Source organism: Sparus aurata, chromosome 20 (genome assembly GCF_900880675.1).
Source record: "Sparus aurata chromosome 20, fSpaAur1.1, whole genome shotgun sequence".
Classification (NCBI taxonomy): domain Eukaryota; kingdom Metazoa; phylum Chordata; class Actinopteri; order Spariformes; family Sparidae; genus Sparus; species Sparus aurata.
In genome coordinates this window covers 5,746,150-5,771,005 of record NC_044206.1, presented here as the reverse complement: position 1 = coordinate 5,771,005, position 24,856 = coordinate 5,746,150, and the positions used below count along the sequence as shown (strand labels likewise).

Genomic DNA, 24,856 nt, shown 5'->3' with positions numbered 1-24,856 from the left:
AGGGTAAACCGTTTGCATAGTGTGTTTTATGTCTATTTATTGAATATGCATGTATAGTTGAAGAGATTATCCCAGTCAATGTTTTTGTCAACTAGTGTCTCCATTCAAATACATATAATGGCTATATATCGATGTAATGCTCAACCCAAACATAAAAATGTCAGAGGCATACAGACATTTAACTGACCTCTCATTCTAATTAATATACCTACTTGGTGTGAAACATTGGCAGTGCAAACTGCTGAATGTTACAATGTTGGAAGATGAGGTAACATTGTATCAGCTTCCCATCCTCCATTACTGTTAACATGTGCTTGTCTGTGTGTGTGTGTGTGTGTGTGTGAGAGAGAGAGAGAGAGAGACAGAGACTGTCTATAGTGTGCCAGTTTATATGAGAGAGAGGAAGGGAGAAAGAGACAAAGAGAGCCTAATTAACAGTTGGATATCTAGAGGCAAACAAGAAACAATTATTTTCGGGACCAACAAAGGCATATCAACCTACATGTAAAGCATTCAAGAGGAAATGGCGTATATCCGCCATTGCTGCTCATTGCTTCTTCTTCCACCTAGTAGCCTACACACACACACACACTCACACACAGGCAACGAATGACGTAAGCTTCATGCTGCGAAAAACCGTCAGGTTCTTAGGGACGTTTCGTAAAATAGAATATATTTCCACTTAAGTGAAATTTGCTTTAAATGTGTTTTTTCACGAAAAATGCCCTTCGTGGCACTACTTTGGTATTTGAGGGGCAATACATATTCATCCGCTTCTACATGAGTGTCAAGAGCACAGCAGTACCCGGATGGACTGTCATGGCCGCCGTCGCTGTGGTTCCATAGAGAGGAGAGGAGGAAAGGAAATGTTTCTGCTGTGTGTGTTTTCCACCTAAACATCCTTTTTTATGATGTCGGACGTTGACGTGACGCCGCCCGAACTTCCATCGAGTTCATAGTAAGCAATAACTGATTTTCCGTAACTTTGTATATCTTCGCGTGGGTGGGGGCTTTATTTTGGTGTAAAATAACTGGTTATTAAACTCAACAGACACTAACAATGTCGCGAAGTGGCTCATGTATTTTCCATGTATCGAGATGTACAGTGCTACAGTGCAATAAAATATCACAGCGTGTAGTCTTGGGTCCTTTGTTGCTGTCTGTCTACAGCCTTTAATTCTCCCACTAATGCAGCGTTCCCTCGCGTTTCCTAAACTTAAGCGACTATGGAGCAAGTCACTCGGAAAAGTAAAATTAAATGAAATTAAGATGTCGGAGTTGTAATGTTGAGGCTGAGATTCACATTTTTGCAACATGTTGTACTTGTCCCTGTGTTGTGATACTGAGCCTGAGTGTAATTGCAGTGTGTATGAAACGATGCAACTTTTCCTCTCACGTCCAAGCTTAGTATGTATCCCATTTAGATGCTGTGGGCCTGGGCTAGCCTACCTGTCTACAGTGCAGGTGTTCATTAATGTCCTACTCAGCGTTATTACGCTATTAGTTTGTTTCATGCAGTTTTCTTAGTAATAATAAAAGCCAAGTAGGCTCTCTTGTATAGTTGAATTTGATTTGAGTTGTGTAATTTTCTCTGTGTTTTCAAGTGTATTATGGATATTAATGATTGAAGTCAGCCTTGATATTTGTGGTGATAATGTTAGCAGAAATTAAGTTTTGTTAGACTGAAGCTGCTAGTGCTGCAAATAAGTCATAAAATTATGGCAGCCATTTTTTTCCCAACATGGCTTCCTGATCCACAGTGTTGACAGCTGACAGAGAGGCTAGGTAGTTGCAGGTCTGCTCCTGATCTTACATACTTGAAAATGTAATGTTAAAAAGCAATGCCTGCAATTAACCCTTTGTGGTTAAAGAGTAGACCCTGTTGCATTTTGCATGCAATTCTGTCCATTTGCCTGCATGGTTGTCAGGTAGGCTACCTATGGAACACAAGACATGTCAGGGGAATCACCTTCTGTGTTTATTGTTGGTGATCTCAATACAGCCTTGCTTACTGTGACATTCTCTGCTCAATGGAATTTATGCTTTTTTATTTAGTAGTAGTATTTAGTGTAGTCACTCTGTGGGGTTAAAAACCCCGAAAACAATACGACATAGGCCTACTACTTACGTGACTATTTCGCAAATAAAATCTTTAAATTTCCATTTAATTATATTTGCTGGATCATAAATAAATCATTTGGTCCCTAAAATGCCTGATGATGATGATGATGATGATAATAATTAAAGCTGCAAACAGCGATGAACATGCCCTCGCTTTGCGCACGTCGGGCTGCGGCGCCGTTGGAGGGTGCGCTCACCTATTACTTGCATGTCATGTTGTAGTGTATGATGCGTAGAAAACAAGCATTAAAATTAAATGTCATGTAATTCAGATGATGTTTGTCTGACTTCCTGTGTCCAGTGGGAGGGGCCATGGATATGACACAGTATTGATGCCTAGACATATTTAGGGCGACACCCTCTACATGTGTGAGCAATTTTATGTAGATGGGAAATTGTATGTAGAAGTTATCAGGACTTGAGGCTTCATGGCGAAGCTTTAAAAAGGACAGCACCACCACGCCCATCAGATATTTGATAGCTTTTCATGTTGAAGGTCTGAGGACGATACTGACTGAATTTGAAGTGTGTGGTGTTAATCTGTATGAGTTTCTTAAAGTACGAGGCATGGAAATGCATCAGAATGGCATGGAAAATCTAAATAGCCGACTTCCCTGTGTTGTGATACTGAGCCTGAGTGTAATTGCAGTGTGTATGAAACGATGCAACTTTTCCTCTCACGTCCAAGCTTAGTATGTATCCCATTTAGATGCTGTGGGCCTGGGCTAGCCTACCTGTCTACAGTGCAGGTGTTCATTAATGTCCTACTCAGCGTTATTACGCTATTAGTTTGTTTCATGCAGTTTTCTTAGTAATAATAAAAGCCAAGTAGGCTCTCTTGTATAGTTGAATTTGATTTGAGTTGTGTAATTTTATCTGTGTTTTCAAGTGTATTGTGGATATTAATGATTGAAGTCAGCCTTGATATTTGTGGTGATAATGTTAGCAGAAATTAAGTTTTGTTAGACTGAAGCTGCTAGTGCTGCAAATAAGTCATAAAATTATGGCAGCCATTTTTTTCCCAACATGGCTTCCTGATCCACAGTGTTGACAGCTGACAGAGAGGCTAGGTAGTTGCAGGTCTGCTCCTGATCTTACATACTTGAAAATGTAATGTTAAAAAGCAATGCCTGCAATTAACCCTTTGTGGTTAAAGAGTAGACCCTGTTGCATTTTGCTTGCAATTCTGTCCATTTGCCTGCATGGTTGTCAGGTAGGCTACCTATGGAACACAAGACATGTCAGGGAAATCACCTTCTGTGTTTATTGTTGGTGATCTCAATACAGCCTTGCTTACTGTGACATTCTCTGCTCAATGGAATTTATGCTTTTTTATTTAGTAGTAGTATTTAGTGTAGTCACTCTGTGGGGTTAAAAACCCCGAAAACAATACGACATAGGCCTACTACTTACGTGACTATTTCGCAAATAAAATCTTTAAATTTCCATTTAATTATATTTGCTGGATCATAAATAAATCATTTGGTCCCTAAAATGCCTGATGATGATGATGATGATGATGATGATAATAATTAAAGCTGCAAACAGCGATGAACATGCCCTCGCTTTGCGCACGTCGGGCTGCGGCGCCGTTGGAGGGTGCGCTCACCTATTACTTGCATGTCATGTTGTAGTGTATGATGCGTAGAAAACAAGCATTAAAATTAAATGTCATGTAATTCAGATGATGTTTGTCTGACTTCCTGTGTCCAGTGGGAGGGGCCATGGATATGACACAGTATTGATGCCTAGACATATTTAGGGCGACACCCTCTACATGTGTGAGCAATTTTATGTAGATGGGAAATTGTATGTAGAAGTTATCAGGACTTGAGGCTTCATGGCGAAGCTTAAAAAAAAAGGACAGCACCACCACGCCCATCAGATATTTGATAGCTTTTCATGTTGAAGGTCTGAGGACGATACTGACTGAATTTGAAGTGTGTGGTGTTAATCTGTATGAGTTTCTTAAAGTACGAGGCATGGAAATGCATCAGAATGGCATGGAAAATCTAAATAGCCGACTTCCTGTTGGACTGAGGGTATAGGTCCAAGAGGGTTATTCATGCGTCTGGTCATGATACATATGTATACTGAATTTCGTTCATGTATGTGCATGTAGGAGGCGGGGCGTTATATAAGGGGGCGCAGTCCCCTGGCCACACCCACACCCAATGATGTTGAATTATTAAATATTTCGCCAGATGTGAGTCAGTGTTCCCCTAGAATTTTTTTCAGGCCCGGTGGTACCCACCGAAAAAAACCCTAAACAGATGAGACGCGTGGGATGGTGTATTGGTGCAGTTGGATTAAGTCAGGTGGCACAGCAAGCGGTCTGCAATTCTGCAATTATTATATTTGCATTCAACCAGAGTGTATTCAAGATCACAAGGAGAGAGTGACTTATTAAGGTGCATTTATTGCATACAGTAATAATGGAACATGCTACATTGGCACTTCAACCACACAGTGTGCATCGTTCTCTGCTGCACTTGATTTTTCTGGGTTTTATTGCTTACCAAAAAAAAAGAGAGAGAGAGAGAAGCTCCTCAATCAGAACAAAAATATAAAATTGTAAACTTACCATGGGGAGTGTGGTACAACCAAGGGCTGTAGTTATGGTTATTAAGCCATTCGGGATCCCAGCCAGATGTTCTGTGTTTAGCTGTATTTTTTTTTTTGCTGGGTCAACGTTACCAGTTGGTCCCGGCCCGCGGTCACCCGTCGGACAGGGGTCGGCAGTCGGACCGGTGTCAGGGGCAGTAACGGTCCTCGAGCCTCTCCACTGCAATCTGCCCCCCTTTCTTCCGTCTCACCTGCACCTGTAATATTTTCTGGAGTTGCCTCTGTTACTCTCCCTTCATCTATTTTCCTTGGCTCCGGAGTCTGGCAGAAACATTTCTTTATATTAAGTTGTCTGTCACCCGCGATATTTTTTCTTTTCTTCGGCGGTGCCATAGTTGGTTAGCTAACAAACCTTAAACATCCCAGAACGTATGCCCGCCCTCTCAGCAGCGGTACTCGCATCGTTACTAGGCAACGAAGCAGGTTGACTCGCATTGCGCTGCACAGAGGCGCTCCTAATGTAAATGATTACTGATTTCTAAATGAATTGATAGGTGGCTTATTTTTGGCATATTGATTTTTATTTTGGCCTGGCGGCAGGTCTTGAACAATGGTAGGGCAGGGTTCTCCCCAGACGGTGGAACAGCGGCGCTGCGCCGCTATACCGCTATGGCGGGTGGATAGTGCCAATGCAAGGATTACCAGGAGAAGGAGAAGGAGCAACCTCCCCTTCCGTCACCGCCTGACTGTGTGGATTTTTGAATGGGAGTGAATGGGACAACAGATGAGACACCGGCGGCGACTTCGCAGCGAATGCATTGAAAGAACGTGTATCGACGGCGACGTGACGACAGCGTATGTTAGAATTACTAAGAAAATATACGCCTGAAACACACGTCGTCACCAAAGCACGTCGTCTACAAAGAACGTCGTCACACTCAGAATTTTTTAAGATGAAAGATGCAACATGTAAGAATTGGCAGACAATAAGTGCTCAAAACAAATAGAGGGCAGCGCATCTCTAGTATAACTATTAACAGCTACTGTGGGACAGTGGCTTTAAAGGACACCTCCCTACATATTTGTTTATTTGTTACCTCAATAGCTTACCTGGTAGGAGTTCTTCAACAAATACCCGTTGCAATTTTTACTGGAGCGGCACGGGTTCGAGTCCTGCTGTGTTTCCTTTTTTTTTGTTTGTTTTTTTTTTTTTCAGTCCGGTACATTTTATTTTATTTTATTTGTGTACCATTAATAAGTATATAATATAAAAGAATCAGGTGGAAAAATGCAATATACAAAATAAAGTAGACCTATTTAATAAATGTTATAGGCTACATGAGATGCTGATAAAAAACAATAAAAACAATCTTAGATTAATTATATGTTGGTTGATGGCGTAGGTGTGGCGACGTACTTATCAACGACGACTTGCGCTGGCGACGTCAGCCAGATCAGACGTTGATGTCACACGAGAGTCTCCTGCGGTAGGGTTACCCTGGCACTATCCACCCGCCATAATACCGCTAGGTCAGCGCCGCTATACTCCGCGCGTGACAGTGACGAGCGTCCGTCGTTTTGGTGTAGATGGGGAAATTGTATCTTGAAGTTATAAGGACTTCCTGCTGTATGGCGAAGCATCCCAATAGACAGCACCACCACCCCCACCAGGTATAACGGAGGTGAAGCCTTTTGACAACTTGTCATCTTCAAGGTCTGAGGATGATACTGAGTGAATGTAAAGTCTGTGCTGTTAAATCTGTAGGAGGAGTTCGTTAAAGTACGAGGCACGGAAATGCTTAAAAGTGGTGGCAAAAATCAAAATAGCGGACTTCCTGTTTGACTGATGGTTTTTGTGCGTCTGCTCATGATTAATATGCATACCGAATTTCATAAAATTATGTCCATGTATGAGGTGGGGATTTAAATCAGGGGCGCTATAGAGTTCCCTGGCCACACCCATACCCAGTGATGTTGAATTATCAAATTTTTCGCCAGATGTGACCTATATTCCGAGTTTGATGAGTTTTGGGGTATGTTAAGGCCTCTAAAACTGGGCTTAAAGTGCAGAATAAAAAGAAAAATAATCCTAACAGATCACTGTAAGTGCTCGGGCCCTTATTAAAGCTGCAAGCAGCGATGAACGGGCCCTCGCATGCTGGGCTGTGGAGCCGTCGGAGGGTGCGCTCACCTGTTACTTACATGTCATGTTGTTGTGTATGATATGGAGAAAAAAACCTGTAAATGTCATGTAAATTGGATAATGTTTGTGTGACTTCCTGTGTCCAGTGGGTGGCGCTATGGATGTGACACAGTATTGATGCATAGATGTATTCAGGGTGACACCCTCCACATGTGTGAGCAATTTGGTGTAGGTGGGAAATCGATTGTTGATGTGGTAAGGACTTGATGCTTTAGGGTGTAGCATCAAAATGGAGCGCACCACCACGCCCACCAAGTATGACATAGGTGAAAGCTTTTGATAACTTTTTATTAGGGCTGCACGATTCTGGAAAAAATGTGAATCACGATTTTTTTGCTTAGAATTGAGATCACGATTCTCTGGCACGATTTTTTTCACAAAATGTTTATTGCACTGATGAACTTGAACAAAACAAAAAAAAAACATGATAGTATGGCAGATACTACTATGCCTCTGCCAAAGCAATGTTTTTTTGTTCATTTCAAGTTCTATCATTGGATGAGAAATTATTTTTACACAAATAAAAAAATAAAAAATGAGTCTCCAAGATGAGAGGGCATCATTTAATCCCTCATGTTGTACAGTGTTTATTGGGGCCGTATCTTGGCTAGGTGATATGTGATAGCTGCTGTGATCGGCTTTCTAAAACGGAGGCATAATTTTCTTCCTTTTCCAAAAGCCGCCTCAGAGGTAGAGGTAAACATGTGACGTGACGTGAAGCCCGACGTTGGGCTGTGAGCAGTTGACAACGAATTTGTCTTCAGATTAAGAGCTTTACATTACACCCCATTGGAGTTTAGAACTGGGTTCTTAGCGGGGGGCTTTTAATTTGAAAGTAGCGACCGTTCCTAGATTGTGGCTACAACAACAAGCTAACACAACCATACAGCTAGAGATCCAGGAGACGCTAGCATCTCCTGATCTCAGCGGCTGTCCAGTTGCTCATCTAGCAGGCGAGGTGGAAATAAGTGTACCCTCCGAGGTGGCAAATCAGCGGACCAAAACAGACCCTCAATTTGCCGCCCTCTGTCTAAAACCGCGGACCTAGCTGCCAAAAGGACGGGCAGATTGGCGGCTTGCTGCCCCGTCTAAAAACGGCTTCTCACTCACTCCTTCCAAACACTCAACTGCAGGCGGGCTTCCTCCGCGAATCACGTGTTGTAAAGATGCTTTACCACAGGTTGAGGGAGGAGGCAGCGGCAGGGCTGCGTTTGGGGGCGCTTCAAAAAATCCGGGAGGAAAATAGGAGCATTTGTGATTCAGCTCGAGATATAAAATGCTTCAGAATCGCTGTGTGTAGAAATGAGATCACGTGTATTTGTGAATCGAGATCGCGATTTTTTTAACGATTTTTTGTGCAGCCCTACTTTTTATCTTCAAGGTCTGTGGATGACACTAAGTGAATGTGAAGTCTGTGTTGGTAATTCTGTTGGAGAAATTCTTTAAGTATGAGGCATGGAAATGGGTCAAAATGGCTGCGAAAAACGAAATGGTCGACTTAGTATTGATGCATAGACGTGTTCAGGGCGACACCCGCTACATATTTGAGCAATTTGGTCTAGATGGGAAATTGTATGTTGAAGTTATAGTGACTTTGTGTTTGATGGCAAAGCATCAAAATGAACCAAATCACCACGCCCACCAGGTATGGCATAGGCGAAAGAAAATCAATGTGGCGGGCTTCCTGTTGGACTGATGGTTATGGTCCATGGACCTTTTTTGTGCATCTGGTCATGAGAGATATGCATACCGAATTTCGCAAATTTATGTGCATGTATGAGTCGGGGATTCCAGCAGGGGTCACTTTAGAGTCCCCTGGCCAGAACCACTCCCAATGAAGTTAGATTATCAAATTTTTGCCAGATGTGACGTATATTCCAAGTGTGGTGAGTTTTGTGTTCAGGACTCCAAAACTGCCATTACATGCGGAGATTAAAAAGGAAAAAGAAAAACAATGCTAGCGGTTCCAATAGGGCCTTGCACTGGTTAGTGCTTTTTCTAATTTCCTCAAGTCAAGATGATATCTTCACACTACTTGTTTTGTCTGAGCGACAGTCCAAAACACACAGATATTAAAGGGGAACACACTGGTTATCCAATTATAAGGAGTTTTTACCATACGTACCAGGGAAAATTATTGAGTAATGTCACTAAGCTGCTACTAGCATAACACACCTGAATCTGACTGAACTTTTGGTGATTGTGCATTGTGGGTAATGTATGCACCAAATTTTTGCAAAGAAGTACAGAGAATGGAATAGAAAACATATTTTCTTTGAGTTGTCATATTAGAAAAAGTACAGCAGCCAACCCTAACACTTAAGAAGCTTCAGCATGGGAACTCTTTGTAGAAAATAAGGACTTAAATTAGAAATTGATTAGCAATTTTTTTGCTGATTGATTCTAATATGGACTTGTTTCAGTTACACATTATCCACTACATTAGTTCTGTCATTAAAATAATTATAATGCTAAAGGCACTGGTTTCGGTTTTCATAATTCTGTAGCAATATAGCCTTACTCACCTTTTAAAAGTGATCTTGTACAGGGGGGCTTCCTATATGCTCTGAAGTTACTAATACATAAAGCAAATAACAGGCTTTAAATCTGAATGGTGCAAAGGAGCCTGAACTGATCTGGGTATCTGCGGAAAGCCAACAGATTATTTAACATTATTATATTTTAGTTGTTTGTGTATTTTACACCACTACTGACCCAAAAAGCACAAGAAAAGTCGGCTCCAATTTGCTAAAAACTATATGAAAAACCCAAAGAGGTTTTGAGATTCTGGTCTGTGGACCGATGAAACAAAACTGGAACTTTTTGGGCCTATGGATCAGCGGTACGTCTGGAGGAGGTAGAATGAAGCATACACTGAAAAGAACACCCTGCCTACACTGAAGCATGGCGGTGGCTCTGTGATGCTCTGGGGCTGCCTTGCTTCCTCTGGCACTGGAAACCTGCAGTGTGTGGATGGCAAGATGGATTCAATCAAGTATCAGGAAATCCTGGGAGAAAATGTCATGCCCTCTGTGAGGAGGCTAAAGCTTCGGCGTAATTGGACGTTCCAACAGGACAGTGATCCCAAACATACCTTAAAGTCCAGCCAGCCTTAGTTTCAGAGGAAATCCTGGAAGATACTAGAGTGGCCATCACAGCCACCTGACTTGAACCCCATTGAAAATCTCTGGTGCGATTTGAAAAAGGCAGTTGCAGCACCCAAACCCAAGAATATAAGTGAACTGATGGCCTTTGCCCATGAGGAATGGCTAAAATGCCTCATGAACGCTGCCAGAAGCTGGTGTCTGGCTAAGCATCACGTTTACAGCAGGTCATAACAACAAAAGGGGGCTCTGACTAAGTACTAAAGATGCTTGTCATGAAGGGGTTGAATCATTTTGAGACTGCAGTAGTCATTAAAAGTGGCATTTTGTGTTGAATTTGGAGGAACCACCATATTAGTTGTGTTGAGCTATTTAAATAGTTCTTGTTTGATTTGTTTATTGCAAACAGCTGCTAGTTTGTAGATTGTGTCAGTAAACCTAATTTACAGTGGGGGTTGAATAATTTTGATTGCAACTGTATGTATCTTTGTGTACACAACACACACACACACACACACACACACACAAGCTCACACAGAATGAAGGCAGACAGAAATACTACAAAGGTGGTTTCCTTAATCGTTTAAATAATCACGTAGGCATGAGAAAAAAATAGCAGTACCTAACCCCAGATTTTTCTGACCAGTAAAAGAAGTCAGAGATATTACATTTTCAGTGATATGAAACAGATGAAAGCAGTTGATTTCACACACTGGAGGCGCTGATTCAGCAGATGTGTTATTTCTAATTTGAAATGACATACTTTTAATCCACAGTTAGCCAGATTTCTGGGAGATTATTCCTTCATATGTTTAAGATTATGAATATGAATTAAGATATTTCAGCCTCTGTTGCCATTCCACCAGCAGATTGTGCTCAAGATGTTCTGTTTTTACCTTTATATTGTAAAATTAATTTAGAGGTTCCCTGTGGAGTTTTGTGAACTAACAGACTTTATTGTTTATTTTTTATATCCTTGAACCCTAACAAAAAGATGGATGCATTTCCTTACCCATGAAATGGTGTGTGCGAATGGAAAAGTCGGAGGCGCAGATCAGGGTTGTGTCGATCTGATGGTGTTCAGTCCGTCAATTAAACAGATCTTTGTCGTCAAATGAACGAGAAATGTCCCACACTTCAACCCACAAAGCAACGTTATAGGACAAAACAACAGTAATGTGGTAATTGGTAGTGTCTTTGGCAACTTGTCTAAGGAAGAAAAAACTGCAGTTATACGTGGAAAAGTAGCCCTTCTTAGATGGAAAAGCCAGCACATTTGCTCCAAGGTAAGGACGGCAATGTGCCGGCCTGTCTTTCTAAAACGGAGGCGTAATATTCCTCCTTTTCCAAAAGCCACCTCTGAAGTAGGCGTAAACATGTGACGTGACGTGAAGCTCGAAGTTGGGCTGTGAACAATGACAACGAATTTGTCTTCAAAATAAGAGCTTTACATCGCACCCCACTGGAGTTTAGAACTGCGAACTTAGCCGGGGGCTTTTAATTTGAAAGTAGCAACCGTTATTAGCTTGCCAACACAACAACAAGCTAACACAACCAAACAGCTACAGAGACCGAGGAGATGCTAGCATCTCCTGGATCTCAGCGGCTGTCCAGTTGCTCATCTTAATGTCCGTGGATGAAATGATGGACTGACTGCCGTGATCAGCTGTTTCTTGGATTTAAAACTCCCCAGCTGTGGGTCGCACAACACCGCAGGTCAATGACACCTCCGCCCACCTCACGCAGAGGCCGGCACATTGCCGCCTCGTTTTTAGATAGCAGGCGAGGCGGAAATAAGTGTACGATGGACCGAGCCGCCAAAAGGACGGGCAAATTGGCGGCTTGGTGCCCTGTCTAAAAACGGCTAGTGTCTGTCATCCTGTCTGTCCTACCGGTTCTTTGTCACATTTCTCCCTGGCAGCAGGGCCAGGCGGTTCCTGCAGTTGAATGGCTTTCACCCAAAAAACAGCATCCCTCCTTGCGAGTGAGGGTGGTTGGTAATTATGTAATTTAGAGCAAAAATCTTAACCTTATCACTTTCCACAATGCATGGTGGGTCATGATCTCAATCACAGCACATTGTAACTGCATCCATATGATTATAAACAGCCGGCAGACACATTTTTAGATTAACAGGTGGACACCAGAGGTAAAGCGTTGAAAAAACAACAACAACAACACACGGATGTCAACGTCATGATGTGTACTGTTACACCTCTTTTGGTTCCGCAGCACATGAAGTGTACGAATTGACACACTGGTGCGGCTTTACGCAGAAAAAAGGTCAGTCTTCGCTGTGGTGATAATGCCGAATCTCTGGGGTTTGAAGTTAAGTTTCACTTCAGAAGGATAAGAGGGATCTTCCAAAAAAGACAGCTGCATAATGCTTCTATGGTAAAAAATTACACAAGATATTTTATGTCCAGATTGTTAGAGCCGCTTATATAGCTGCTATCCCTGCTATGTAAGAGTTTGATTTTAGAGTCAAAAGGACATTTTGTTTGCACGTGTTTTCTGTAGTAAAATCTGATGTCTGCTACTGGAGATATAAATGTGAAATGGGCCACAAAAAAGTATTTGATGTCCATCTAGTATAATGTATGTGAACAATATGTAACTCATCAGCACCTCTTCAACTGCAATTAATGTGACATTATGCTCAGCAGAGCCAGTGTTGTCTGGCTTCTATAAATAGGAAAGTTGATTGTTTTCATGAAATTGAATGATAATATAAGACGAATAATAATAACATGTCAGTATTGATAATTTGGGATTAAATCATCAAACAAGCTGTGGAACAAGGGGACGCACATTGTCCAAAACTGCATTTTTCCATTATTTTCCTTAATCAAATCACATGCACTGTTAGTGGTATTTAAACAAAGTTAAATTGTGATGTGAATTATATGCCTCTGTCTTACAGGCACCGTGGCCACACTACAAGCCGTTTGTCCTCAGACACGACATGCACCTACATATGAGTTTTTCCTAAAGGAGCACAGGTAATGATGTATCGCTAATTTCACCACAAATTCTTAACAGGGGGTTGGTTGGTCGAAAATGCACATTTAGTAATACTGTATTTTTTAAAATTTTCTTATTAAATTCTCTGGAGCTGCCTTCTCTCAATTTATTACAGCTGAAGTTACCCGTTTGTTCAATCCAACCATAATTAAGGTCCCTGATCAACAGATACTGCCATGGGTGGTGTAACATTAACAATTTAGTGGATATTGTGCTAGAGCCATGGCATCTTAAACAAGATTTCAGGATGAGTTGGCCCCCAATATGTGCCCTGCTTTTTTAATTTATTAATTTATTTCCATTTAAACTAGCAGAGGGCTCAACTTGAAGTTAGCTGCTTGGCCAGTGGAAGTCTCTAGTGTACATGCTCTACAGGCTGCACAATGCAGAAGCTATACAGAAGATCAAGATGATTTTCATACCGAGGAAGAACTTTATGGCTTTGTGTGCCACTAAGCCGCTTTCACAGGAAGGGACAATGCTTCACTGTGTCCAGATTTCCCTTATTAGATCCATTGTTGAATATGAATCAAAATTCTGCGTAGCCTATTTCTTGGCTAAAATGTTTCAGAAACATATTTTAGTTCACAGATTACACCAGATAGGATGTGTGACTTCAGCATGTCTTTACATAGCAAATAGTGTTTGTTGCTAAAATAAAAATCTAATGTTTTTTACTTTTTTTTTTTTTTTTTACAATTCTAAAATGCATTTAGAATAGTAGGATCCTTTTAACTGTATTACTGATAAACCTATTTGATGTCTTATCTTACAGGTATCTGCAGATTTACAACTATGGAAGAAGACCTCACATTACCTCATGATTCTGTCAAAAACTGCAACATATCAGTAAAAGGGGATGAAAAAGAAAAGGTAAAAGACTTTGTATATAAGCATTTAAGAGAAGTGACAGATGGCTCACTCTTCAATAATGCAGAAGAATCTTCCATTAAGGAACATGGGAGTTCAGCCAAGAAAGATAAACTCTCTTTCAATAAAGCCCATTGTAAAATTCAGCAAGGGGCTGTTTTCTCTGGAAAGATTCTGAGCTTTGGATGCTCAGTGTGTAAAGACAATTCCACATATAGCCCCAATGATCTCCTCAAACATTTTCGAGCAGCCCATAAAGGAACCCTTCCTACATACCCTTGTGACCTGTGTGGTTTTGTCACAAATGAGTTTCCTGCTCTTCAACGCCATCGGATTGAGCACAGGAATACTTTAGTTACATGTGAGCTCTGCAATGATGATGTTCAGTACTCCCTGCTTTTGCTCACCAGACACTACATCATGTGTCACAGTCTAAATGGACAGTTTAATTGTGACTGGTGTGAATTTACAACTGTGGATGCAGGTACATTTGTACAGCACATCCATCACCATAATGAGAGTCACTGGAAATGTTCAAAATGCAAACATATCAGCTTGAACGAAGAAGATCACCAGAAGCATATGAAAGCTCATTTGGGTACATTTCCCTTCACATGTCAGATCTGTGGATATGGTGCGGCAAGAAATGAGTACCTTAAAAAACACATGGCAGCTGTTCACAAAGAGGAGGCTGAGAGAAGGAATGTACGAAAGGCTATGGAAGACAGCGGCACTTCATCAAATTCATCTGCATCTGCAACATTAAAACTTTTGCTAAAAAAGAGTTCCGAAGCACAGGACGGTCAGAGGATATCAAAACTGAACTGTCTCTCTGGGAGTTTACCAAACCAAAATGGCAGGCTAATCAAACCAGAGATATCCTTTGAGGAGGTCCATCATGTTGTGGATGGAACTGCAGCAAAAAAAGACAAAAACTGGAGCAAAGGCTCTCACAACACAGAGCAGCTGATGCCAGTAATGTTACAGGAGTGTGACAGCTCTCCAAGTTCTGATGGTGCAAGTCAGACCAATCCTAATGGACTGACTGTTCTGATGGTTAAGAACAAAATCTCTCTTCCCCCCAACTGTACTACCAAAGTGATGGGATTCAAAATGGTTGATGGCAAAAAACATTTAGTTCTCAAAGTGATACCAGCAGCAAAGCAAGACTCACCTGCTCAGAACCATTACTCTGTTGAAGATCTGGGCTCCTCAGCTGTTTCACCAAGAAGTGAATCGTGCATACAGATGGATGAAGACGATATTATGGCAGTAAAAGTGAAGACTGAGGAGGAAGAAACCTCTGTCTGTAACCTTGACTCTAGCCCACATAGAGATGATTTTGGGGGTGAAACTAATCCATTAGTTAATAGGGCTTCAACTTGTACAGATACATTATGTCCCAGGACAAATGAGTTTGATAATGTGGGCGACCAAAGTCACCCAAGTCAAATTACCTGCTCAGAGAGAGGCAAGTTTGATAGTAACTCAGTCGCTGCAACATTTAATTCTGATGCAACAAACCTAAGTGGTCCTAAAATCATTAATACTTCAACAGTGTGTGCTGGTAAGGTGACTGGTTTGTCTTCACCTCCAAAAGTAGCTCAGGAAACATTACTTTCCATACAAATCTCAAAAAAGACTGTCGAAAATTGTGGGGCTGCAGATGAGTTATCCATGCTTGATGGAGCAGCAGAAAAACTCATTGATGAACACAAACTGGACTGCTCTTCCAACACCCTAGGCAATGATAATCAGTCTTCTCAGAGTACACTAGAAAAGGACAGCCCTGATGGGGTTAGAACTGAGCAAAAACATGAAAATGGCCACCAAAAGCCTTTGACAAATCCAGTACCATCATCAGAGTCATCCCCACCCACTTCTGGCTCAAAAATCTGCACTCAAAGTTCACCAAACCAAGAAGTATTTACTTTTCACAATTATTCCAAGGAAACATTCAGCACTTCACCTAACACGGCACATAACTTTGACCACATGTATGAACATTCAACATACAAAGGAAGTATTGGCGAATCATCACAGTTTAGCTTGACATTAGCGGAGTCTCCAGAACCATTCACAGAAAGTAACAATGGAGATGTGTTTACTCAAGAAAAGAATCGAGAAGGCCTCATGAAAATTCCAGATATGTCAGATGATATTGAGGTTAATGAGTGCATAACTGATGATCTTCCCACTGAGGATGAACATCCTGAGTCAGTGCTCAAAGACTTTAATATTATCAAAATTGAGGAAGAGAGTATTCCAATATCCAAAAGGCAGCCAGAAGTGAAGGGTAGTTCAACCTCTTTGGGGAGTTTTGTTGAGGAACATTCAGATGCAATCATTACCCAACAACTGAACAAAGAAAGGGTTGGATCTTCAAGCGCAAACAACGATTCTTTAAAACAAACAAAAACCACTCTGCGAATTCTTCAATTGCCAGAGGGTAAGCAGCCTATGCTCCTGAGGACCACTGAGAATCGATTTGCCATGCCAGTGCAGGTCAAGGCCACTCCAGGTTTCAAACTGATAACCAACACTTCGAGTCCTCAGATCAATGTTTCTTACATGAAGCCAGGGTTAGAAAGATCAAGTAACCCTAGTAGTGTACCCTTTACTCCAAAAAGCAGGACAGGTGTCTCAACACCAAAGACAGGAGCTGCTGAAAAAGCGACAACACTCCTCTCTGCTGTTCAACCCGGTGTTGGCACCAGCTCAAATCACTACCTTATCAACAGCCCAGGTTTTAAGGGTCCTGTGCTATTTTCAAGCACACCACATAATACGCCTACGGACAAAACAGCAAAGACCCAGCCAACTTGTTACTTAGTACAGAGGTCTGTTCCTTTTGTACAGACCCCCAGTACTCCTGGTCTCCGACTGGCAAGTACACAACTACCACTGAACTCACGGCCAGTTCTGGCCATGCCTGTGAGCTCTGCAGACAAACCCAGCGCTCTGCAGACTGGTAGGCAGGCATTCTTGCTACGATACATTTCTCCACCCAAATCAGGCCTACTATTGAACAACCAGGATGCAAAGGCTGGCACTCAGTGTAGCCAAACCAATGAAACTACTGGAAACAAGGTCATATTTAAAATTGTCACTCCTTCCGGTAGCCTTCTCACAAGTGGAGCTCCCACCTCCAGCAGTCAACCTTTGTTTTTGGCCACCAGACCTCAGACCCAGTGTTTTCTGGTGTCATCAAACAAAACTAATGCAAATACCTCCAATGGAGTAAAGAAATTGATCACCATACAAAATACCACGCAAAAAGATGTCAAGGAATCTTGCTTGTCACCCTCTCAGATGAATGTAAAGGTACCATCATGTGAAGCTGAGAAACCTAGGCTAGGATTGGCCCCAAGGCCAATTCGGCCTCCAAGCCAAAGGAAAAGGCGCAGGAAACCATTATTTGATGAGCTTCCGTCAACAGTGAATAAAGCTCGAAGACTCACAAATAAAGTACTGACTGAGAAAGAGACTACTGTGTTATGGAAGCCTGTAGCCAAAGAAGTTGAAAGGACATTGAGACTTGCCCCATTCAGTTCTCTACAGCAGGTCAAATGCCCTCGTAGATACCATCCTGTTGTGGTGCTCAATCATCCAGATGCTGACATTCCTGAAGTTGTCAATATCATGAAAGTAGTTAACAGGTACAAAGGTGCTGTTACCAAGGTCTCTCTGTCTGAGAAAACAGTCCAAGCACTCTCTGAGCTTGGTGCTCCAGGGAAGAATTACTTGACCAAAGGTGCATTGTCTCATGGCGATGATCCAAGACCTCGGCCAGTTCAGAGTTCTGTCCGAGAGCGATTCCTTCTGAAACTGAAGTTGAGAAAAAAAAGCAAAAAAAAGTACGAAGTAGTGGAAAATACATCAGATTGTAGACAAGAACCTGTAGTGTTTGACTGCTGGTTTTGTGGTCGGCTCTTCAGGAACCAAGAAGATTGGATTGGTCACGGCCAGAGGCACCTCATGGAGGCAACTAGAGATTGGAATAAACTGTTCTAAAGTTTTCCATCATCTATAAATGCGTTGATTTTTGTCCTTTTGAGGTGGAACAAATGGTTGAAGTTGTATATTTTTTAATGATGTTCGCTATACATTTGTTCAATATCTGTTACTGTAAATACATATTCTAAAGTGAATCATAGTTTATCTTTTCAAAGGTGCATACATTATGTGCTGAAAGTATGATTTATATAATGCACACACAGGTCACATTGAACTGTGAAAATGGTACACTGAAATTAGGAGTTGTTTTGAGGAGTAGCTTACAGAAAGGGGACAAAGTCAGAAACAGTTGTATGCAGAGGTGGTTTAAATTACTCAGGTGATTTCATATGAATCTGGTTTGTCATTTTCTGTTAATAAATTTCAAAACAGCATAGGCCTAGTTTAAGGGACTTTTGTATCTTCTTTTATTATCCTGCACACAAGGACAGGAAACTATTTATATAGCTTAACTAAAAACTTGTAAACAAATTTGAATTGTTTTGCGCTTGCGTGATGAAAATATGTTCTGGTCCAAATTATTCCTTTTTGTATGATGTTTTAATTAAATGGGAAATCATTTTACACTATTCTATTGTCCAGATTAGTTTACAGTTTCCTTGTCAGGATTTTGTCAACCTGTAGCATGGATTTGTCATAACTAGAGGGGAGATTTTTCACGGCAATCTCTTTAGTCTGCCAAGACAGTTTTATAAAAATACTTTTGCAGAAATCATGTATCAGTTAAACAGGGATGCTGTCATGACTGTTTGTCATTACTTGAGAAATAAAGATCATCCCATTTTACACCCTATGCAGTTTCAATCCAAAATCTTATTTTATTATTGCTTCTGTTCATGTTGTGAATCATCATTTGAATCAAAATGCACTGATATATTTGAAAGATCCCATGGATTTTCATTCATATTGTGATAATTGTTGGGTTACAATGTTTGTTCATCAAAAAAAAAATAATGGTGCAGGATGTCAAGAAAGAATTAGTATGAAAATCAAATCAAAGCTCAACAAGAAGATAAACTAATCACTTTCAAACCTTTTTTAATGCCAAAGTAGGGAAATAGCTACATTCTTTTAAATGCTGATAATTTGAGTTGTAAAGGTTATGACTAATTATACCCTGTAGGTCATTAATAAGTCATATCAACAATAGCAGAACTACCGCTGGAACCAACAATTATTTGCACAAATTAACTTCTCGATTACTACAAAAATAATTAATCATTGTGAGATTGTAATTAAAAATGCCTGTCACTCCAACACTCTGACACTTTTATTATTATTACATAGTTCAAAGAAAACCAGCAAATAATCACAATTCAGAAGCTATAATGAGAAACAGTTTGCCATTTTTACTTGAAAAATTCAAATTAATTCTTTTGACTATCGACTAATAAATTATTCAACTAATCCTTTCAGCTCATGGTTACACATATCACTGTAACTTTTCAAATAGAAGCAAGTATTAAAATAAATACCTAGTTGCAAACAACACATTTCCAATTTTCTTTGATATGCGACCACTAGGTAAACACATATTTGACATTAAATGTTTATCCCCTTTAAGCCACTGGTAGACTTTTGATTTGAAACATTTTTGCAAGAAGTGTAACTTTTTATTGACAGCAGTTTAACAGCAAGGTGGTATCAATTGATAGAAAGTAATGAATAAAATTAGTATTTCTATTCCGGATGATCATCGGTGTGATGAGTATCACATGACGGTGCTGTGGAAATGTACATCGTGGTTGACTGGTCCAAATCTAGTTAGCTTATCCAACAAGTCAGGCAATAATGTCAAGCCCTGTGTTACTGTATCATACCAACACATTCTCACTCCCAAACCATCAAATACAGCGGCTTGGTGTCTTTTAGTTTGAAGCTATACCACTTTATCTACCCCTTTTGTATCAGTCTAGCATGTAAAGGGTTATGTGTCAGTTTAGCAACAGTAGGCAGTATGAAAAATCTAGGTAGACTTTGAAAATTAGGACTCAACACTCAAGTTGGCAATAAAATGTAAACCACAACATCCAGTTAGTCTTAAAAAGCTTGCTGACACAGAGTTGTAATATTATGACTATTGGATTGCCAGTGTTGACAACAAACAGTTGAAGTTTAGATAAATAAAGGCACAGAAAAATATTTGGTTAGGTTTAGAAATAGATAATGCTTTGAAATAAATATGTTCAGTCTTGTAACTTACTTCACCTTATGCAAATACGACATTTCTGTGTATGACCCATTCAATCACCCTCTGACTCTGACTTTGTATCGCACCTCTTTATAGTTCTGTGCTAGAAGTGATGCTACAGAAGTACCCACAGCATCAAACTTGGAAGCCTTGGGCCACTGACCAGGTTGGTCAGGTCTTCAGAGAGAAAAATGGGCTGACCATGCTCTACAAAATAAATACATTTAGACAATTGGACCACTTCCACAGCACTTTGAAATGGAAACAGTGTTTTTACCACTGTTACTGCTGCTAATACGAATTAAAATAAGGACATGGTAGTTGTTATGGCAAGAGGGTTGGCTGGCTCACAGATCTCAAATGCTTTAGTGGAAGTAAAAGATGCGACAGTGGGAAATCTTTAAAGCGTGTAGGAATAGATTAGGGTAGATAGAAAAATGCACATGATTTTTTTTCTACATAATTTACTACAGAACAAAGCGAACCCAGAGACCAAATTAAAGACACAGAAAGTCATTTTCATACCTTTTTTTTTTTTTTTTTTTTTACATGTTGGTGAAATAAAGTTTCTCTACTTTGATGTGCTTTCATAGGTGATTTTATAGTTACTGTGGTGTTTTGTTTTTCATGCTCTGTATACTTTTAAAATGTAGTAGGAGACCTGAACCCTCAACATAACCCACATGCTTGGATCCTGTATTAACTTTCACCTTTTTATGTTGTAAATCTGCCCACTGTCGTTGAGTCCAATATGCTGTACATACATTTGTTTTAGTGTTACATTTGACATACTTTTTTTGGAATGAATGTTTTAATCCCTTCAATATGCAAAGGTAACTGAACAATGCAAACCATACCATACCTTCTTTTTAAATGTTTGCTAGTTTTATTCGAAATGGGTTTAAACAGCCATCCTCAAATTAATGATTTCAGACCTCAGCACAGTCCACTTTTCCCCAGCATTTGCTCAATGTTCATTTTAGTCAACTGCTCTGATCAATAACAGAGCATTTTTTTTTTTACATTAGGTTAATTACCTTAAGTAATTTCCTGTAAGATGTAGCATGAGAAGTTGCTACAGTCCACTGCTATGTGTGGCTTTGCAATGAATCCAAACACACTTATTTTGTTCATGGGCTGTTTTCACAAGCTGTTCTTGAATTAATTGTTCAATATTTAGGGAAATAGGCCAACACTGACTTTGAGATTGATATGATTTTCATGTCTGTGTGTTGGATACAGAGCTGGAGTTGGGCATGTTTAGCTAATTTTAGCATAATGACTGGAAGTAGAGGGAAACAGCTGGCCTAGCTCATGCCGGTAGTCAGAATGCACCTACCACTACCTCTAAATCTCACTTTTTTACATGCCGTATCTGATTTATTTAATCTTTACACAGACAGGGATGTAATTGACATTTGGAACTATTTCTTGAACAGTTTTTCCCTCTGCACAGTTCTGTGCAGTGTCCCTGGCTGTAGAGGGGGTTGTCAGGTAAGCTGAGGAAGCACACGTTTTGGTATAGCTCTCTGTACGGGCAAGTGTATACCAAACCATTTGATCAAACATAAAGACAAAACACCTGGGGTCTAATTTATAAAACAAACTTAAGATCAGTTTTGATGCTCAGTATGACTCAAGCAGAAACCCACATATAAGCAGTTATTTATTTTTACATGGAAATGATCTGATCACTAAGCAAGTGTTGACCTGATGTAAGTGATTTACTGGTGTACAGTGCAGGGGTGACACACTCCAAAGCTGCATGCTTGGTTTGTTTGTCAACCTGCTATGTAGTCCACTGAATAATTGGTTTCTTTCAAAAGTTCAATTTGTCTTTTGTTCCACAGCTATTCCTAACTAAACCCTCATATGTGCTGCCATTATATAAAGTGGAAATCACAAGGCAGTTGCCTTCAGTTTCAGTTGATTTAAGATTAATAGATCACAGGAGTGTAAGTTACAAATGGGATTCTTAGAACCTGGCTAAGAAAAGTTTTAATGTTGAGCATCTTTTATGAGTAAAACATAAGCCTGAAATGGTCTATAATCAAGTATAAATCTAAGAACATTTTTATAAATGAGGCCCCCTGGAGGCTGCAGGACTGAAACTGAAGAAATCATTTTAGCACACAACTCCCCCTAAAACCACTTATTCTCATTTCTATTTTTTGTTGGTTACAATAAAAAAGAAGGGAGACACAACATATTTGGATGGAGACAAAGTTCCCTCCTGCTTCCACTCTTCATACTCAGGTAGGCCAACCACACCCGGAGTGCAGCTCTTAACATAACTTGCAGTTCATTCTGAAAAAAAGGGGTTATGTTGTTGACCTATATTAATAAGTACAGAGCTGGAGTACATAATTAGCCTAGCTTAGCATTAGACTGCAAGCAATAAAGGTTATACTTGCAGCTACTTAACAAACATGAGATTGATATCCATCTTTTATATCCAACAATCAATGTCCTTGGTCATAGTGTCCTTTTTTCTAGTGAGCCATCTTGATCCATCCATCCTAACCAAATGAAGAGCTATTTACGATCTACCATTCTTTCCAATTCATGGTTACTGCGCAAAAAGTCTTCTTGCAGTAGTTTTTGTTTTTCTGGAAATAAATTGTGAATTGACATTTATCTGCAAAGTGAACCAACTTTGTTTTAAATATTTTATTGATTTCCTCCCTGAGATAATTCATTAGTTCAGTAGTTCTGTCTTCAGACTCTGCTCTAGCGAACAAATTTCTTAAAATTTCAAATCAAGGGCTACAATTTAAAACAATGCATACATGTACATTACTTTAAGTTAAAATAATAGTGTATAAAGTCACAAATTATTCTTGATATTTCACTTTTGTCATTGCAATCCTTATGCTATCAATTTTTCTGATTGTTTTTTTCAACTGAAACTTAACTCATGTTTGTGTCATGATATGTAACAACATATTGTGTTTTAGGATCTGATTTATGAAAACATGAGCATTACACAGTAATACCACATGAACATTCTGCATTTACTACTTTTTCATCCCACTTTCTCTCAACCAAATGGACACAAGCACCAAATGAACTCCAGGTCTTATTTCAGTTTGCTTCAGATGTTTTTTTTTTCTTTTTTCTGACGGATCACGTGATTTAATTTACATGATGGAAATGCACAGTGTGAAAATAGCTCAGTTTTTGTTTCCTCTTTCCTCTGCTTCCCCTCATTGCTGTCAGGCTGTTGGGTTTTGTCATGAAATGTGAAAAAGAATTGTTGAAGGGGTTTCTAACTGTACAAATGAAATCCTGACCATGATAATTACAAACCACTCATGATACAGGGATACACCACTCGAGCAGCTTTGTCAGTGGCATGAGCCTAAAATTAAAAGTGAACAATCATTAACAATTTTTACAGTTCAGCCTCTTGCTTCACCCCTTCAGTTGTAAGAATAATGATCCTCCACCACAAACTAGAGTTTGTTTCACCCCTCAAATGCTGTACTCATCATGTACAGTAAACAGTTTGTGTTCAGCAGGCTGTTCGAATCTTAACTGAATCTTTCCTCATGCTAAGTGCCTAAAATGTCTTTTGGCAGGTTGACATTGTGTACTGTATTCTTTCGTTCAACGTAGTGGTGCACTCTCCTGTAATAAATGTACATACCTTATGAAAACAGTATGGTGGTGGTGGTGTTTTTTTTTTTTTTTATAAATGATGATGGTGCACTTATTGGTGATAACACAGTTTGTTAATATTAATATGTTTGATTTAGTGCAGAAGTGAAATAATAAAGTGACCTGGCCCTCCATTTTTGTCTAATGCTGATGATGCTGAAAAGATCCACATGAGGGCAGCACAAGACAAAATGTGAATTTCCTGACACATTTCTTTATACACTAGCATGGTTAAGACCATGATTTGTAAGACCACACAGATTGTGATCATGTGCTTAACATTTTTTTTAGGTAACTATGACATTACCTTGGTTATAGGATGCTTTATAAAAACATCAGATTACAAATACTCATATTTTATTTTATTAGGTACAACTAGCTTAATTGAATGCAGTCTAAAACTCACTATAGTCTCACTTCATGATTAGTATAGCACTTCAAAAACACAGTTACAAACTGCTTTAGAGAACGCGAAAGAATAGTACATGCAAGACACAAAAAACAAAACACAAGATCTGATAAAGCAGTGTATAAAGAAAAAAAGGAAAAAAAACACAATAGAGGACCTGCTAAATACACGTGTAGTAAAAATGAGTAAAATAAATGATAGGGGACAGAAAGTGCTGTAAAACGGCTTTCCTGTAAAAGTGTGTTTTGGGAAGTGATTTAAAAGAGGATACTGAGTTTGCCAACCTAAAGGCCCCCACACACCGCCCAGACGTCCAACTGCCTTTTATCCGACCACTCCGTTGCCTCTTGTCTGACCCGTTCGGCAGAAAAGTTGCATTGAACACACCACTTCGACGTTCTGCCTACTCCACAGTAGCGTGTACGTTCTGCGCTTGCGCGAGATGCAATAAGCGGGTGGCGCTTGTGTTGTGAGTTGTAAACGAGAACCTTATGCACGCAACTGTCTTTACTTTCGATCAAAACGAAACTTAACTATTTCCGATAAAAAAACAGCTGCATACTAAACATGCAGCGAGGCATTACCAAACTTACACAAATTAATTCGTCCTGAACGGACGTAACAACTAGTCTGGTGCCACTACTGCAAAACATGAAAACGGGGAATGACGGAACGGAGTGCATAGAAAAACA

At 40.0% G+C, this 24,856-nt stretch overlaps 1 protein-coding gene across 1 annotated transcript; it reads left to right on the top strand.

The window, feature by feature from the left end:
* The first annotated feature begins 371 nt into the window (after positions 1-371).
* Positions 372-23,757, top strand: LOC115571276 (zinc finger protein 518A). The gene is made up of 3 exons (XM_030400568.1): positions 372-958; positions 12,917-12,995; positions 13,793-23,757. Exon 3 carries the CDS (start codon positions 13,813-13,815, stop codon positions 17,899-17,901), a length of 4,089 nt encoding a protein of 1,362 aa, XP_030256428.1. The 5' UTR covers positions 372-958; positions 12,917-12,995; positions 13,793-13,812; the 3' UTR covers positions 17,902-23,757.
* Positions 23,758-24,856: the final 1,099 nt, after the last annotated feature.

Excerpts from the sequence above, each read along its gene's own strand:
- LOC115571276 (XM_030400568.1), top strand. The coding sequence starts at position 13,813 with ATGGAAGAAGACCTCACATTACCTCATGATTCTGTCAAAAACTGCAAC.